General features: G+C 35.7%; 1 protein-coding gene across 1 annotated transcript in view; it reads left to right on the top strand.

Annotated features, from left to right (window-relative positions):
* Positions 1 to 18,459, top strand: part of LRP1B (LDL receptor related protein 1B) — a 1,897,582-nt gene that overhangs the window by 1,284,745 nt on the left and 594,378 nt on the right. The window contains exons 30-31 of the mRNA XM_036857483.1: positions 3,647 to 3,821; positions 4,648 to 4,742. Coding sequence (XP_036713378.1) covers positions 3,647 to 3,821; positions 4,648 to 4,742 — 270 coding nt within the window. The remainder of the gene's footprint in view (positions 1 to 3,646; positions 3,822 to 4,647; positions 4,743 to 18,459) is intronic.

Below are 18,459 nucleotides of genomic sequence, written 5' to 3'. Positions count from 1 at the left end.
ATCCTTAAAATTATGGATTGTGCATATCATGAATTCATTCATCAATTCATTAAAAATATTTATTTTGAAGGCAATGTTGTATACGTTTGGGGAGGGGAGCTATAAAGATAAATTAGCAAGGAGCCCACCTTCAAGAAGTATACGTGAAAGTACTAGTATGTTAGCAAATAATTTTCACATTAGGTAGAAAGGGATTGACCAGATGTAGTCCTGGTGAGTTAGGTAGATAAAGAAAATCTTCATGGCTGGAATTTACAGGAGAATTGATTAGGTTTTTGTGGTTGAGGGATGATGTTGGCTATCAGCTGGCCTATTTTGCATGAGATTTAGAAAAGTGAAGATGTGATTGGATGTGAGGTCCAGGTAATTCTATATAGATTGGAAAGTTTAGGACAAGGCTGGGGATCTGAGATCACATCAATATGACTGAAGTGTAATAAGATAATTGGCTAAAAATAGTGAGAAATAAGGTTGGAAAGGTAATTATATTCAGATTATACAGAAAGCCAGGCTAAGGAGTTTAGACATCACTTTCTGAGTGGTTGGAAGCAATAGAATACCTTGGGGCAACCAAAGGTCATGATCCAGAGCTCTCTAGTCAGAAAAATAACCTGGCAGCAACTAAATCAACTGCTTGAAAGAAGAAAAAGACTGTATGCTATGGAATATTAAAGATAGAAATAGATTTGAGGGAGCATGAACTACAGAATTCACAAGGACTAAATAGGTATTCATAGCTTACATTTGGCTATGATTTCCAGTTTAAAAATGCAATGTCTTCTCTAGGCTGTATGATTAGGAGTCAATCAGAAATAAGTAAAAGGATTTTGAGCAGAAGAGACAGCGGAAAAAAACCAAACAAACTCTGGATAACATGTATTTTAGAGGAAATAAAAACTTATTTTATGTTTGCCAGTACCAAGCAATTCAGGGTAAAAAAGCAGAAAGTACTAGGTCCTTGGTTTGGCAAAGTATCCCTCAACCCTGAATTAGGCTGCATGAACACACATCCTCTCATATTCACAACAATCCTATGAATTATCTATAATTATCCTCATTTTGCTGATAAAAAAAAAGGCCGAAATTTAAGCGATTTAAGGACAAAAAATAGGCACCCAACCTAGAACAGGAAGCCAAATCTTCTCATTACTGTTTCTCAGCAACCAATTAAGTCCAGAGGGTAAAGGAGGAAGAATAAATATTCTGGGTGAGGCAAATAAATATCTGACTTGGCAGGTTTAGCTTTACAGAGGTGTTGTATTACTTTTTCTTCCCTTGAGAAAAGAGGGAACTGGATGAGAATAACTAAAGATAAAAATAAATTTCAAGTGTTGGGTTGAGAAATGAAGTTCACATACAAAATTTGCCAACTTACCAGAAATTAATGATGAAAGGTAACTCGCAGAGTGAGAAGTTGTTGCTTAGAGGAGAAATTGAAACATGGGGAATACCTTTTAAGGGCACTGTGATTAAACGTTATTTAGAAATAATAAAAAGAATATTGAGCAGGAAAATAGGCTCTGTTAAGACTCAAGGATGTAAACTTGGGGTAGAGCCTACCATGCCAGCACTGCACTTCACAGCTGACCCAGAACTGCCAGGCCTCCCTCATTTTGCTCCTTTAAATTTTGAACTAGTGAGACTTCCCTGGTGGTGCAGTGGTTGGGAGTCCGCCTACCAATGCAGGGGACACGGGTTCAAGCCCTGGTCCAGGGGGATCCCACATGCTGCGGAGCAACTAGGCCCATGTGCCACAACTGCTGAGCCTGGGCTCTGGAGCCCGCGAGCCACAACTACTGAGCCTGAGTGTCACAACTACTGAAGCCCGCACGCCTAGAGCCCGTGCTCTGCAATAAGAGAGTCCACAGCAATGAGAGCCAGAGGCCTGTGCACCACAGCGAAGATTGCCCCCCTCTAGCTGCAACTAGGGAAAGCCTGCGCACAGCAACGAAGACCCAACACAGCCAAGCATAAATAAATAAATGTATTAAAAAAAAAAATTGAACTAGTTAGCAGATTTTACAAATCCAGAGTTTTCACTTTCTGAAAATCTAGCTTGGTGGCATCTTTTGAAAATGATAAAAAGGGAAGATGTAGCAATTAGATGAGCTAAGTAGCAGCTGCTCTGGGTTTCTAGCAGCATTTGGATTGGAACTGCTGCTCTGGAGTAGTGACTACAGCACTTGGGAGCTAGTTATAACTTGCAGAATCTTAGGACCCTCCCCAGACCTACTGAATCAGAATCTTCCTTTTAAGAGTCTCCAGGTGTCTTGTAAATTTGAGTAGCAGGGGTCTGGAGAACCCTAAAAGGTACAGCATGATAGAAAATGTTAAAACTTTTTGAAATAAAGGCGAAACCAAGTAAAAGTAGTCAAATGCCACAGACTGGGAACTAAATTGGCCTGCTTTACCTGTTAATATGTTAAAAAGATTTCCTAGTATCCATTGTTTTAAACACTTTCATTTTAATTTGTTTCTTTAATTTAAATGTGCAATTATATTTTAGCCTAAATTCCATCATTTTTAAAAAAGATGCCTGGGCTTCCCTGGTGGCTCAGTGGTTGAGAATCTGCCTGCCAATGCAGGGGACACGGGTTCGAGCCCTGGTCTGGGAAGATCCCACATGCCACGGAGCAACTAGGCCCGTGAGCCTCAACTACTGAGCCTGCGCGTCTGGAGCTTGTGCTCCACAACAAGAGAGGCCGCGATAGTGAGAGGCCCGCGCACCGTGGTGAAGAGTGGCCCCCACTTGCCGCAACTGGAGAAAGCCCTCGCACAGAAACGAAGACCCAACACAGCCAGGAAGGAAGGAAGGAAGGAAGGAAGGAAGGAAGGAAGGAAGGAAGGAAGGAAGGAAGGAAGGGAGGAAGGGAGGGAGGGAGGGAGGGAGGGAGGGAGGGAGGGAGGGAGGAAGGAAGGAAGGAAGGAAGGAGGAAGGAAGGAAGGAAGGAAGGAAGGAAGGAAGGAAGAAGCTTTCATTTTAAAAAAAAAAGATGCCTAATTGAATCATCAAGTAATAGCAGCCCAAATATTCATATTGGATGTAATGAATCAAAACATAATTAGATTTCAGTAATTTCTGTAGAATCCACATTGGAGGAATGTTAAAAGGGCTTTAGTTTCTTTGCTTATATCTCAGTCAATTTCTGTCAATTATCCATTTTTAAAATGTTCAACTCTGGTCATTCTTTTTGGAAAGTTGAATTGTTTTATTTCATTTCAGTAACAAATTGGCATTCAAAACATAAAATGGCCCATTTGTTGATGGCCCACAAGTACTTTCTCCTAACTAGAAAGATGTGCCATCAACTAGAGAAGCTATTACTCTAATTTGAATTTAGTCACCTTGGCCCATAGGACTGCTGCCTGTGTCTTGCTCCTAAGTGTTTACTAGTGAATCATTGACTGTTAGTGTAATTTCAATGCTAATTGCTACTTCAGGTTTTCAAATGGCTCAGCAGTAAGACATTAATGATTATTCATGCCTTAAGAAGGGCTGATAAGGGAATGAGATTACAGTCTTGTACAATTTTAGCTAACTAATAGTGTAAATTAAATTTTCCCTGAGACAGAAAATAACTGACTTAGAAAGCCAAAAGAATGAAAAACTTCATTCATTTTTAATTTTCTCTTTCCTGTTGTACAGATATTCAGAGTATCAGAGGGTTAGCCGTGGACTGGGTCTCACGTAATTTATACTGGATTAGCTCAGAATTTGATGAAACGCAAATTAACGTGGCAAGACTAGATGGCTCCTTGAAAACCTCAATTATCCACGGAATCGATAAGCCACAGTGTCTAGCAGCTCACCCAGTCAGGGGGTAAAGTATGATTATTTTTTTAATTTTTCAAGAATTTTACACACTTTTGCTCTGATTTTATGTAAAAACTTTGTTGAATTCAGAAGACACACACACTCATACATATATATATATATATATATATGAGCTAAACAGTCAAAAAAGCAAATGTGAATATGGAAATTGTACGAGATCCCTGGTTAGAGATTTCTGTTTTCTGCATGAAATCAGATTTTTATATATTATTGTAAAATTTTATCAATTTATGTTTCTAAAGAGTGACAGTTCAGAGTAAAAAAAAAAAAGATGCCAGGAGAAGCTGTTAATTTCATTTCAAATACCAGTTGTTAATAACGTATTTACTGTGTGTTAGTATTATGGTCACTGCTAAGTAGATCAGATTCTCCCATCTTCTGGCTAGTCATCATGTAGCCATGTAGAGAACTCGGGTAGGGCTAAAAGAATTTCTTTCTCCTGAGTGCTTTCAACTGGAATGATTGAAATGAGTTTGTTCCCTTCTCTGGTGCCTGATTTCTCCAAGCCAAGAGGATTCAATCTTGATGAATGACTTTAAATGGAAATAATTTACTGTAGTCATAGTTAAATATTCAGTTGTGAATGTAGGTGTGGGAAAGGAAGTGAGATAATTGTCCTTCAATGACAGGAAAAAGCAAGAGTGGTACTTTCTTCCCAGGCAAGTGGCTCAACAATCTGGGGGCCTTCCTGAAAAAAAATTATCCTGAGCCAAGAATTTACTTTAATATTAACTTTGTTCTTCAATGTATGCTTCTAGTCAACAAGTAGGTCTATATCTAATATTTTTAAACCATATCTCTTTTGAATTAAGGAAACTCTACTGGACAGATGGAAACACAATTAATATGGCAAATATGGATGGCAGTAATAGCAAGATTCTCTTTCAGAATCAAAAGGAACCGGTTGGTAAGTTATGTATTTTTTTTTTTTATAGTTAATCACTGTAGTTTTTAATATGACAGATCTGTGCTTGTACAATGGATCTTTGACCTAGAGCCTGAAAGAAAATATTATAGATTAGTAATATAAATTAAATCAGAAATGTATCAATCTTATTGAATCCATTTGGTCCATGTAGGGTAGGGAAGAAACATTCTTTTTCTGGAAAAGAAGTTAAGTTTTTTTGATAAGAGAATTTTTACAATATTGTAAGTATGGAAGTTGCTTAAAACTTAATGTAATTAATAAATATAATATCTTATTCTCACTGGTGAATATCTGATACACCAGTTGCTATGGTGGCAGTATGATGTACTGAAGCCTCCTCTGATCATCATCATTGTGGCATTATTAATAGTTACAATGATTTGAGTTTAAGTATTTAATATTTAGTTTTCAGCAATTTTCACTTGCACTGCAGGGTATTTATTTAGTTTGTCATTCTACCTTTGTTAACCACTGTAACTCATCAGGTAAAATTTCATGGTGCTGAAAGAGAGCTTTGACTCATTCCCATAAGTGATCTTTGAAAATCAAAGTACAAAGATTCTTTTAGAAGATAAAGTTACATTATACTATTCTTTTCAAATAGATATCTATACATTGTACTCTTCTTTTCAAACTGTAATCACTCTTTCCTCATGTTCTCTTCTGTTTCTTTGAGAGGCAAGATTATCGTATTGCCTTAATTTTTCATCTCAACGTACGTCTTTTTAAAAATCCAATAATGAACCTGAATTTTGATATTATATTAAATGTGCCAGTGATGGAATATACAAAAGAAAGTCATAATTTTGCTTTGAATTGAATACTGTGTATTTTTAAATCTTGGGGTAAAATCACTATACCATGAAGCTTTTCAGCAATTTTTTCTTAGTTTTAGAACTGTGGAAGTATACTTTCTTGAAGTATCTCATTTTTAATAGTGATGATTCAATAAGGGATAATATCAACAAGATTTGCAATAAATAATTCTTTTTATGTGGTCCATAGAATAAACCTTGTGATGTAAAATGATACTATTAACAACTCTTTTCTTTGGACTGTGTTCTAAGATTTGATACACAATTGAAATTCAAGGTAGTGTTAGAAATTAAAGGTAAATTGAAATGCTAATACTTCTGTGTAGAAGGTGATAGAACAGAAGAAACAAGGGACTCTGCAAGATTAGGACCCATACAAAGCACTTAATTTGGACTAAAGCAATTCAGTTGGTTCTTATCTAGAGTTGTTCAGAATATTTAATACGGAAAAGTGAGTATGACTGAAATAGTATGAGCAAATAAAGTCCTTACGTTGTAATGTGGTAGCTATAGGTTACACCAAAATGTTCATTTATATGCTTGTTTTTATAATGGGAAAAACCTTATCTTCTTTAATACTAAATTTCCATTTTCCTACTCAAAATAAATTAAAGAACAGCTATATATGAAGCTTATATAAAGAAAGTTTGTAAGAAAAAGAATTAGTGTTACTATTTACACTTTGTAGTTGGCCCTTCAGGTGTTATACACCAAGTGATATTTTTAACTGTGTATGGATGATGATTAAACATCCAGTAACAAATATTAACTGCCTACTTCATGTCAGTTATTGTTATATTTGAAAATTATTTTAAAATAAATTCAGAATGATACTGTTAAATTTTAATTTGTGCAAGATAGACTATTTTCTCAGAAATACCCCAGAACCTTATTACCAACCATATCTTAAGTCAGCATTAATGAGTATGGCTTGTGAGTCAGACATTCATTTATTCAATAAACAAATTTTTATTCAGTATCAGATTTTGTATTCGGCCTGTTGATAAAAATTTGACATGATCCTTTTGCTTTAGGGGCACACGAACCTAAATCATTTTAGATCCCATTAAGTGAATTTATCTCAGTGACCTTGAGCAAATTACTGTTAGCTTGGTGGTACTTGCTTTCCTCATCTGTAAAATCAAGGCAAAATGCCTATTTTGTAAAGTTCTCATGAGGATTAAATGAGGAAAACTTAAGAACAGAACATCTGGCCTTTAAGAATAGAACCTATCAGGAGTAGTAGTAGAAAGTATATTGGGTCCAATAGACTGAAATTTGAATGATTTGATTGTGTGCAGTATTGAGTACGTATAAATGAATTCAGTTAAGAATAAACATAGAACAGAATCCATAGAAATCTAGCAGAGGAACATATGTAACCAAGTGGGGCTCTGAGATGAGCAAATTTTTATGCACATCTGTATTGTCTTGACGCTGATGCTAGAGGCAAACAAGTTTGAAGTACCGGGTTCTGCTCTCAGGTCTTCCCAGCATAGCCCCTTAGGACCAATAGACAACTGGGCCCTCATCTTGTTCTAGAAGTTCTTGATGTGATTTACAAATAAGTATTGCTTACAAGTTCCTTCCAGTAACTTTCTACTTCAGGTTACTAGTCATGTCAACCAGGTGCTAAGACTGATGGTCTCTGCGATGCTGAATGACAGATTGTGCTGTCCATGTGTAAATGTGTTCCTCTTGCTGTTTCTCCTATGTTCCCTGTCTAACCCTGTGGCCATTTGGCTCTATAGGAGAGGAAAATTTTTTCCTCTATCTTTCTAGGTTCTTTTGGCTGGTCTAATGCAGGCATACCTCAGAGATATTGCAGATTTAGTTCCAGACCACTGAAATAAAGCAAATATCATAATAAAGCGAGTCACACGAAATTTTTGGTTTCCCAGTACATATAAAAGTTATGTTTACACCACACTGTGGTCTTTTAAGTGTGTGATAACATTATGTCTTAAAAAAAAATGTACTTACCTTAATTAAAAAATACTTTATTGATAAAAAGTGCTGTCCATCATCTGAGCCTTCAGTGAGTCATCGTGGTAATGGCAAAGACCACTGATCACAGATCACCATAATAAATATAATAATAAAAAATTATGAAATATTGTGAGAATTACCAAACTGTGGCACAGAGACATGCAGTAGGCAAATGCTGTTGGAAAAATGGTGCTGATAGACCTGCTCGATGCAGGGTAGACTCAAACCTTCAATTTGCAAAAAAACACAGTATCCACAGAGTGCAATAAAGTGAAGAGCAATAAAATGAGGTATGCCTGTAATTAAATTGACAGAAGGCAGATTAACAGGAGAAAAAAAATTAATTATGTAAGTATAGAAGCCCTGTAAGAATGAGACCCAACGAAGTGACCAAAGCAGGCAGCATTTATACCTTTTAGACAAAGAAACAATTATTTGTGAAGATCTGACAAAACAAAGGGGTTTGGGCTTGCAGTTCCAAAATAATGAAGTAACAAAGCTTATTTATACTGCTTTCTTGGCCTTGAATTCCCTATCTCTGGTGATAAGGATGCCTTCTATCTTCCTGGTATAAGGAGTATACCTTCACATGAGGGAATTAGTCCATGCTTTCAGGCAAACAAAAGAGGCTCAGAGTATTTTTCTTTCACCAGCTGTTTCTTAAGTAACTTTAATTCAATATAATCAATATGGGGGAAGGGTTGGGGGGACGGATAGTTTGGGATTGACATGTACACACTGCTATATTTAAAATGGATAACCAACAAGGACCTACTGTATAGCACAGGGAACTCTGCTCAATATTCTGTAACAACCTAATTGGGAAAAGAATTTGAAAAAGAATAGATATATGTATATGTATAACTGAATCACTTTGTTGTACGTCTGAAACTAACACAACATTGTTAATCAACTGTACTCCAATATAAAATAAAAAGTTAAAAAAATAAATAAAATTAACAACTATCAACAAGAAAAAAAAAAAATCAATATGCCAACATAGCACATTTTGGGGTGGCCTGTCCTGAACCCCATCAGCTCTCATTAGCACCTCAGATATTTCTCATAAAAAGAAAGAGCAAACAGAAATCAATTGGTCAATTTATCTACTTATTGGCAAGTTTGGTTTTGTTTGTTTGTTTTTTAGCACAGAGTATAAATTTAAAAACAAGTTCTTTTGAATGTAACCCTTATTCACTGCAACCCTGTTAATTGCAATTTTTGATCTATCCCAATAGGCTAGAGAGACTCTTATCTGTAAATTAACTATAAAAAATATTATTGGTGAGTAACTTTATAGCAGGAAAGTCTTATCTATATTGTCAGTTTAAATTATTTATTTGTGAGGAATGGCACCAGTAAAGACAATGCTGGTTTCAAGAGTGTTGTAGATACTGATTAAAATAGATTAAAACTATGTTGCATAGTAACTTTTTTTTTAAGTTAGCATTTTCACTGTGTGTGCTTGAACCACTTTCTTAAAATATATTCAGTAACTTATATTGTTTACTAATTTACACAAAATACTGAAGTATTTCAGATTATTGTGTTTTCTTTTCTAAAAGTTCTATTTTGGCTGTTTCTTTTTTTTTCCCCTCTCTTAATGGACAATTTAGAGCTGTGATGTGGATAAGTGGACCAAAAAAATTTTTTTTGGTTAATACACAAATTTAAACTGCCTTTTAGTGTAGTATCAAGGTTAAGTCTCGTAAGGAAACATTTGAGAGTAGAAGAATTTTTGAAATACTCTCAAGAATTCATGCCACTGTAATCCCACTTTATAAGTTTCTTTTAGAACTATTCCCCTGAGATGATTTGTAAAATGGAATTTTTCAGTGCTATAAATGAACATATGAATGTGTGAAAAAATAAGTACAAACCTGTTTTTGTTGGTATACAATGACTGTCATACCTATGAAATACTAATATACATAGGGATATTTGTTACTGTGTTATTTACTCATTGAATTTCACTGATATTTTGCACTGCAGGAAGTTATTGTAATTACTTTCTCATGATGAATCTGTCTGAGAGATCTCTGGCTTAAACTCCTGCCCACTGCATTCCCTGAACCATTTCCATGAAGAAAATTAGGTGATTAGGAAAGCAGGAGCTACTGTTCAGTTGATTTTTCTCCTTTTGCATATTGACGGTCAGATTTTAAAGTATTTTTGGAAAAAATATATAGAAAAATGCATGGAAAAAATATACAAGATGTAAGGAGAAAAAACAATATTCTGTCTCGTAAGGCTGGGAAGTGTCAACTGAAAACAATCATTTTCTATCACCCTTTATGAAACCTGTATTCTCACTATAAAGTTACACCTTTGTGGTTGTATGCACTTAGCCTGGGATATATGATGAGGATGTCACTTTGGCAACAAAAATAACATAATTATAGTGACTACTTGTTACGGATTTAGAATATATTAAGCACTTGCAAAATGCTTTTCATTAATCATCTCATGGTAATCATTTCTGGAAGACTTTCTTACTCTTCGTTTATAGATTCAGAAACCGAGGCTTGTTGAAAGAAATGAGTTGCCTGTGATGAATGGCAGAGTTGGGATTCAAAACCAAGTTTATCTGCTTCCAAAGTCATATTAAATCTTAACCATTATGCTATGCCCAGAGAGGCTCATTTCATATAGTAATTACCTGACCTCAAGCAAAGATCAGGGAATAAAACTGGTACTCTTTCAAGCATGGAAGGTGGGAAAGAAAAATCTAGAGCTTATGTACTCACGAGAGATGCGGGACAAAGTAGGACACTGCAGTCAGCTTTTCTAAGCAGCCAGGGGTATCCAAGAACCAGTCTCACCTCTGTGTCAATGGTGCCTCACAATTAGTTATTTCTGAATCTTTAAATGCATGTTTTAAACAGTAATGTCACTGATATACTAGGCCTTCTAGTGTGTGGAGTTGTTTTCATATTTTAATTCACTGGATTTCCCTTACTTGTTTTCTGTTAAATCCATATGCATGACATACTTGAAAGAGAAGTGCATAGTGATCTTATCAAAACACCCAACTTGGCATTTTATGAGTGTGTATCACTGAAGACCAAGTAATTGCAGCCTTCAGGCAGTTTGGGCTGAATAACTTTGTTTCTGTTAAATCCAAATCAACATTCCCATTATACATTGTTGAACTAAATATTTTCAATTAAGATTTATTGCTCAGTCTTGGATACATTAAATGCTTAGAGCAGTTTACAAAACGGGACTTTAATTTACTACTTAAAGCCATTTCGGTGTTTAAAATGTTTATATATTATGAATTTTATCCCTCAAGCCTCATATAAAGCATATTGGCTTGTCAATCAGCATTACCCTTCATGGCTTATTCTTAAGAATCTAGTATAACTATATATTTTATTTTCTTGATGTTTTCTGTTCATTTTAAATGTAATCCCAGGGCTTCCCTGGTGGCACAATGGTTAAGAATCTGCTTGCCAAGGCAGGGGACATGGGTTCGAGCCCTGGTCTAGGAAGATCCCACATGCCGCGGAGCGACTAAGCCCGTGTGCCACAACTACTGAGCCTGTGCTCTAGAGCCCGCGAGCCACAACTACTGAAGCCCACGCGCCTAGAGCCCGTGCTCCGCAACAAGAGAAGCCACCGCAATGAGAAGCCTGCGCACCACAAGGAAGAGTAGCCCCTGCTCACAGCAACTAGAGAAAGCCTGCACATAGCAACAAAGACCCAACTCAGCCAAAAATAAATAAATGTAATCTCAACCAAAAGTCATTTGTTTACTCAACCTTCAAGTACACCTTCTTGAAACCTACCAAACATTTTTTTATTGTTTAATCATTCTAACCCTCATATGTGGATTTTTAAATCTATTCATGGATAATATTCATAAACACTGTTTACCATATCAAAAGAACTCAAGGACCTCAATTTTTTTTTTAAATTTATGACAATTTCTCATTTCTTTTTTTTTTAATAATTATTTTTTTATTTTGTAAATTTATTTATTTATTTTGGCTGCATTGGGTCTTCGTTGCTGCATGCGGGCTTTCTCTAGTTGCAGCGAGCCGGGGCTACTCTTCGTTGTGGTGTGAGGGCTTCTCATTGTGGTGGCTTCTCTTGTTGCGGAGCACAGGCTCTAGGTGCATGGGCTTCAGTAGTTGCAGCACGTGGGCACAGTAGTTGTGGCTCGCGGGCTCTAGGGCACAGGCTCAGTAGTTGTGGCACACGGGCTTAGTTGCTCCGTGGCATGTGGGATCTTCCCGGACCAGGGCTCAAACCCATGTCCCCTGCATTGGCAGGTGGATTCTTAACCACTGCGCCACCAGGGAAGTCCCAAGGACCTCAATTTTTAAAAGTAAGGTTAAAACAAATTTCTGGATATGTTACGTTGCTGGATGTAATGCAGTTATATATATACTTATTACTCAGCACAGTTACATTTATTATGTATGAAGCTTAATCAACATATAGAGCTATGTACCCCAAAAGAAATGATAATAATAGGTTACCAAAAAGAATGGAGGAATTAACAAACTGATATTAAAATTACACATTCATATACACACAAATAATTTAAATTTGTTACATTTTTTAATCTGATCATTTACTCATTCAAATGTTATGAAGTGTAAAAAAAAAAGTTATTAAAAAAAAAGGTTATGAAGTGTATACTAGGTTCCAGAGTCTGAAAATAAAACCTGGGACACATTATCAAAGTCATAATCCAGTAAAGGAAAAAGACAGAAATATAAACCATTTGATGAGACCTTTAGTAGAGTTACACAACAACAAAAACCAATATTGTTTGTGAGTACTGTTTCTAGACACCATAAAGATAATGTAAGTAGACACTATAAAAATTGAACAACTAATTCTTGGTGAGAAAGAAAAATAGAGGAATGAATTGTAACCAAATCAGTGATATTTTGTAACTTCAACTGGACCTTGAAGGAAACATATGCTTTTGTTTTTAAGGTATGATGGAAGAAGGGGCTTTCCTTATTCTTAGTAGGAAAAAAAAACAGGCTTAAAAGGCACAAAATCATGATATATCTAAAAAACTGAATTATTCTGTGTGTCTGGGGAAAAAATATCTAATACAAGGGAATATTTAGGATAATATTGACAGGAACTATAATTTTAAAATATTCAAATGACACAATTCAGTGCTTTTAAAAATAGTTTGCTCTATTTTACCTATCAAGCTATAAATATAGCTTAGGGAAATTATAAAAATGATCTTTTAGAACAAAATACTTCTTAAGCAATAAACTGTCACTGACTCTGGTTTTCCTCTAATTTTACATGTTATTTTCACAAGGCACATAATTTTAAGAGCTTGAACTATAAGATAAATTGTCCCAAGTAAGAGCTTGGGACATTAAGAGCTTGAAATATAAGATAAATTGTCCCAAGTGAAATGATTTATGTGAGGGAGAATGGAGGAGATGCTGAAATCCTAACTTGATACAATAAGCAATAAGGAACTAATTAACTTAGGTCTGTAACTGTGTGTCATCAGTGACTTTTTTTTTAAATTCATTTATTTATTAATCTTTGGCTGTGTTGGGTCTTCGTTGCTGAGCACAGGTTTTCTCTAGTTGCGGCGAGTGGGGGCTATTCTTTTTTGTGGTGCGGGCGCTTCTCATTGTGGTGGCTTCTCTTGTTGCGGAGCACAGGCTCTAGGCACGCAGGCTTTGGTAGTTGTGGTGCGTGGGCCCTGTAGTTGTGACTCGCAGGCTCTAGAGCACAGGCTCAATAGTTGTGGTGCATGGGCTTAGTTGCTCTGCGGCATGTGGGATCTTCCTGGACCAGGGCTCGAACCCGTGTCCCCTGCATTGGCAGGCAGATTCTTAACCACTGCACCACCAGGGAAGCCCCATCAGTGACTTCTTAAAATGGAGTGAATTGAGAGGATTATTTCAAGGAATACTTTAGATCAAGTTAAGATAAGGGCGATATAGATACTTGCAGTAGAAGAAAAAAACCAAAAAATTATTTCCTCTATCCTAGGTTCTCTGGCTAGGGCCCCGGAAATTAAACTGACAAAAGACAAATTAAAAAGAGAAAAACAGAGTTTATTAACTGGCATAGCACACATACATGTGAGAGAAACTCATTGAAGAGTAACTCAAAGGAGTGGTTAGAACTTGTGCTTATATAGCATCTTACCAAAGAACAATAAGTTTGTGGAGAAATAAAAAGATAAAGGAAAAAGGTTTTAGACTTTCAAGGAAGGTGTACTATGAGAAGGTAAATACATGAGGAAAACTAAGGAAAGATAAGGGTCATTTAGGTAACTTTTGTTACGTAGATTCCTCTCATTGCTGTCTCTGGGCTGGTAAATCCAGACCTGTCTCTGGTGATTAAGAGGCTAAGCCCGCTTTCAGCAAAAAGGGAGGGTAGAGAGCTTTGATTTTTGGTGTCTGTTGTTTCTTAATTATCTTCAGGACAAAATAATCTTTAAACCAAAGAGGTCTATTTTGGAGTGGCATATTCTGATGCCCTACATACTCAACTTTTTGTTGAATAATATTTTTTAATTGAAATTTTTATTGAGGTAATTTTAGATTCACATGCAGTTATAAAAAATAATGCAGAGGGGTTCCATGTATACTTTATCTAATTTTCCCCAATTGGAATATTATGTAAAACTACAGTAAAATATTACAACTCAGATATTGACCTTAATACAATCCACCAATCTTATTCAGATTATGTATTATTAGTATTCATTTGTGTGTTTGTATATTTAGATCTGTACAATTTTATAACATGTATAGGTTGCTGTATCCAATATCAGAGTCAAAATACTGAATAAACTGAACCGAGTTCTGTGGATAAGTGGATGGAAAAAAAAAAAGCAAAATAAGATAATGAATAATCCCAATATCACAACAATCCTTCCTGATGCCCTTTTATAACCACACCTACCCCCTCCTCCCACTTTTTTTCCTCCCCACACTATCTTCCATTTCTAAAATTTTGTCATTTTAAAATGTTATATAAGTGGAATCATACAGTATGTAAGCTTTTGGGTTGACTTTTTTCCACTCAGCATTTATCCTTGTAGAGTCATCAAAATTGTTGCATGTATCAGTAGTTTGTTGTTGTTGTTTTCTTTCCTTTTTAACGCTGAGTAGTATGCCATGGTATGTACATACCACAGTTTACCTAAACATTCTCCTGTTGAAGGAAATGGGATGATTCCATTTTTTGACTGAAGCCAAATCTGGCCTCCATATGCCGACACTGAATTAAATCTCGGAGACAGAGTTTTGGGTGAAGTAGAAAAGAATAGCTTTATAACTTTGCCAGGCAAAGGGGGCCCACAGCAGGCTAATGCCCTCAAAACTGTGTCTCCACCTTGTGGGGGGGGGGGGGGGGAGGGCGGTGTGAGGAGTCTTATAGTCCTGGGGCAGGGTTGCTGATTAAGATCAGGGTATGGTAAGTGCAGGGCCCGCATTCCTTCAGTTCAGACCTCTGGAATGAAGAGTGCTTCGTCAAGCAGGTAACGTCTTCCATTTGGTGGGGGCTTTAGTTCTGCAGAAGAGCTCAAAGATAATGTTATGTGTGTCCCTTGAGGGGGAACCAGGACGCTGCCCCAAGACTGCACTATTGTCTCTTGACTGCTTCCTTATCTCCACATCCCCTCCCTTCCCTGATTAGCAGCTGTTTGAACCTGCCCTTTGGAACTCAGGGAAGGGGACACAGAAAGGCTTTTGTGCCCAGGAGGCCCATAGGGTCCTGCTCCGTTTCATGACTACTACAAATAAAGCTGTTATAAACATTCATGTACAAGTTTTTGTGTGAACATCCATTTTCATTTCTCTGGGATAAATTCCCAGGAGTGCAATTAGTGGGACCTATGGTAATAATATGCTTAGTTTCATAAGAAACTGCCCAGTTCTTTTCCAGAACCATTCCAGTACCATTTTATATTCCAACCAGCAATGTGTCAGTGATATAGTTTTTTCCTGCATCTTTGCCAGCATTTATTTTTGTCACTAGCTTTATTGTAGTCATTCTTATAAGTGTGTAGTGATACTCACTGTCATTTTAGTTTGCATTTTCCTGTGACGTTGAAGATCTTTTTCATGTACTTACTTGCCATATGTATATCTTCTGTGAGATTTCTGTTCATTTATTTTCCCCGTTTTATAATTCGATTTTTTTTAAACTATTGAGTTTTGAGAGTTCTTTTCAAGATCCTAGTCTTTTGATGGATATATGGATTGCAAATACTTTGTCCCAGGCTGAAGCATATTTCTGATTGGCTTTCATAGAACAAACATATCTAATTTTGATGTATCTGTATAATTGAGAAAATACTGTATTAAAAATTAAGTGCACAATCTGAGTATTTCTCATTATTAAATTATCTCAAAATTATCAGTTGTAGGGATTACCAGAGAGATGGTTGTAAATTTTAAAAATAGGATTTTAACTTGAAAGGGAAATACAAAAACCTATACTACCAATAAATAGGTAGAATTTATTAAGTACATCTATGTGCCAGACACTAGGATATGAGGCAATTATTCTTATTATTACAACCTCACAATGGTGAAGTGAGTGTGTAGCCACTAAAGGCTACCTAGCCTTCTGTCAGATCAACCCAGAGACGCTTAGACGCTCAGTTAATATTTGTGTTCACTTCAGAGAGAATCCAGGGACACAAACAGTAATTTGGGCTTCTTCAGGATATTTATTCTTTTTTTTTAATAGATCTTTATTGGAATATAATTGCTTCACAATACTGTGTTAGTTTCTGTTGTACAACAAAGTGAATCAGCTATACATATACATATATCCCCATATCCCCTCCCTCTTGAGCCTCCCTCCAATCCTCCCTATCCCACCCCTCTAGGTCATCGCAAAACACTGAGCTGATCTCCCTGTGCTATGCTGCTGCTTCCCACTAGCTATCTATTTTACATTTGGTAGTGTATATATGTTGATGCTACTCTCACTTCGCTGCAGCTTCCCCTTCCCCAACCCCCTAAACCATAAACAAGACGAAAAGACAACCCTCAGAATGGTAGAAAATATTTGCAAATGAAACGACAGACAAAGGATGAATCTCCAAAATATACAAACAGCTCATGGAGTACAATATCAAAAAAACAAGCAATTCAATTAAAAAATTGGCGGAAGACCTAAATAGACATATCACCAAAGAAGACATACAGATGTCCAAGAGGCACATGAAAAGATGCTCAACATCACTAATTATTAGAGAAATGCAAATCAAAACTGCAATGAGGTATCACTTCACACCAGTCAGGATATTCATTCTTTAACTTACAAAATCTAAGTATTCTCAGAAGGGATAAAACATTTCTTGAGATAGCCTAATTGTGAGTAGGCAATTAATCCTATTCTACTTCTCCATGGAATAACAATGGTCCTTTGAAGCTAAAAGTTCAATGTTTCAGAGAAAGTGCTGCTCCAGGAATAATCATGGCTGTTTTGGTGTACTCTGAAAAGATCTCCATTTTGGAATACCCAGAACAATATAATTATTCTACAAGTATAGTAGGCCATACAACTTTACAATATTTTCCCGTTTTTTGTGTTTTCAATAGCCAGTTTCTACAACTTTCACAATTCCAGAAGCAGAAGTTGTGTTCTATTGTCTGAAGATAACACTACAAAGAAAATATTTAGAAGATTTCAATGTTATTTATACGTGTCTAGAGGCCTTGAAGTTAATCATCTACATTTAAATATCCATAGTATGTTTTTTTCCCTATCTACATCTTTAGTATTCCTCTGTCTCCAAAGATCTCATCATGACCCACTTTCCAGCAAAATTTAAAAGGCCTCATTGAACTTTTTAAAAATTCAAATTTAAAAGATTATAAAAATATGCAGTGTTTAAAAGAAATTTCTTAAATTTTGTATTCCAAAATGACCTGGAGAGATTTCTTAAAAATACTGATACCTGGGACCAACATAAACCAATTAAATTAGAATTTCTGTGATTGGGATCGGTATTTTTAATAGCTTTCCAGATAGTTATAATGCACTGCTAGGGATGAAAATTTTGAAATTAAATCTGACAAGTGATGGAAAAAATTAGATAGTTACTATCCCTAGAAAGCCTCAATTTAAAAAATTTTTTCTATATATTTGCATTTTTGTTTTAATTCCACATTGCATGGTATATTGATTTTATTTTGAGTGATATAAAAAAGAAAAGAAATGAGACACATAAAAATGAACTTTCCAGTCTCAATTGTAACAACACTTAAAACTTAATGGACTTAAATTTTTTAGTGATATTTGGAAAATATAGTTAGATTATATTTTTTAAAAATGTGTAGTTGTGTCTTATATCAGTGTATGGAATGTTCCTACTATGAGAGAAGTTACATAAGTTTCACAAGTTACATTGTCTAAATTAAAAAATAAGCTGGTTTAAATCAAAATGTTCAAATAAAATATTAAGTGAAATCTTTGGTTTAAAATAACGAATGTTAGAATCAAAGCAGATGGATTACCTCTGCATTTTTATAATAGAAAAGATAGGTAAAAAGGTAGGTTTTTCTTTTCATGAAGGTTTTTCAGTTTAGGTGATGACTTTCCTTCCATTGATATACCTATTATATTATTTAATCTTGATTTTCTCTTTTGATTACCAGATCCAGATGATTTTAAAAATAAATATGTCTGGCAGAAATGACTCTATATTACTAATGGCATATTCTTCAGACAGACCTTACAGCGCTTTTGAAGATTTTTTAATCTTTGTTACCCATTCTGAGGATCTTCTAGTACAGACGTAATTATATTTCTCTGCACAGGTTCCAGGACAGTTTTATAGACATGCTTATATTTGATCTGTTTTCTCATGGCTCTTGACTTAGTGTGCTAAAATCACTGAGGAGCTTCAATTGCATCAAAACCAC

Source organism: Balaenoptera musculus, chromosome 7 (assembly GCF_009873245.2).
Source record: "Balaenoptera musculus isolate JJ_BM4_2016_0621 chromosome 7, mBalMus1.pri.v3, whole genome shotgun sequence".
In the NCBI taxonomy this organism is placed as follows: domain Eukaryota; kingdom Metazoa; phylum Chordata; class Mammalia; order Artiodactyla; family Balaenopteridae; genus Balaenoptera; species Balaenoptera musculus.
Note: the sequence above shows the minus strand (reverse complement) of the source record. Positions and strands in the feature narration are given on the sequence as shown.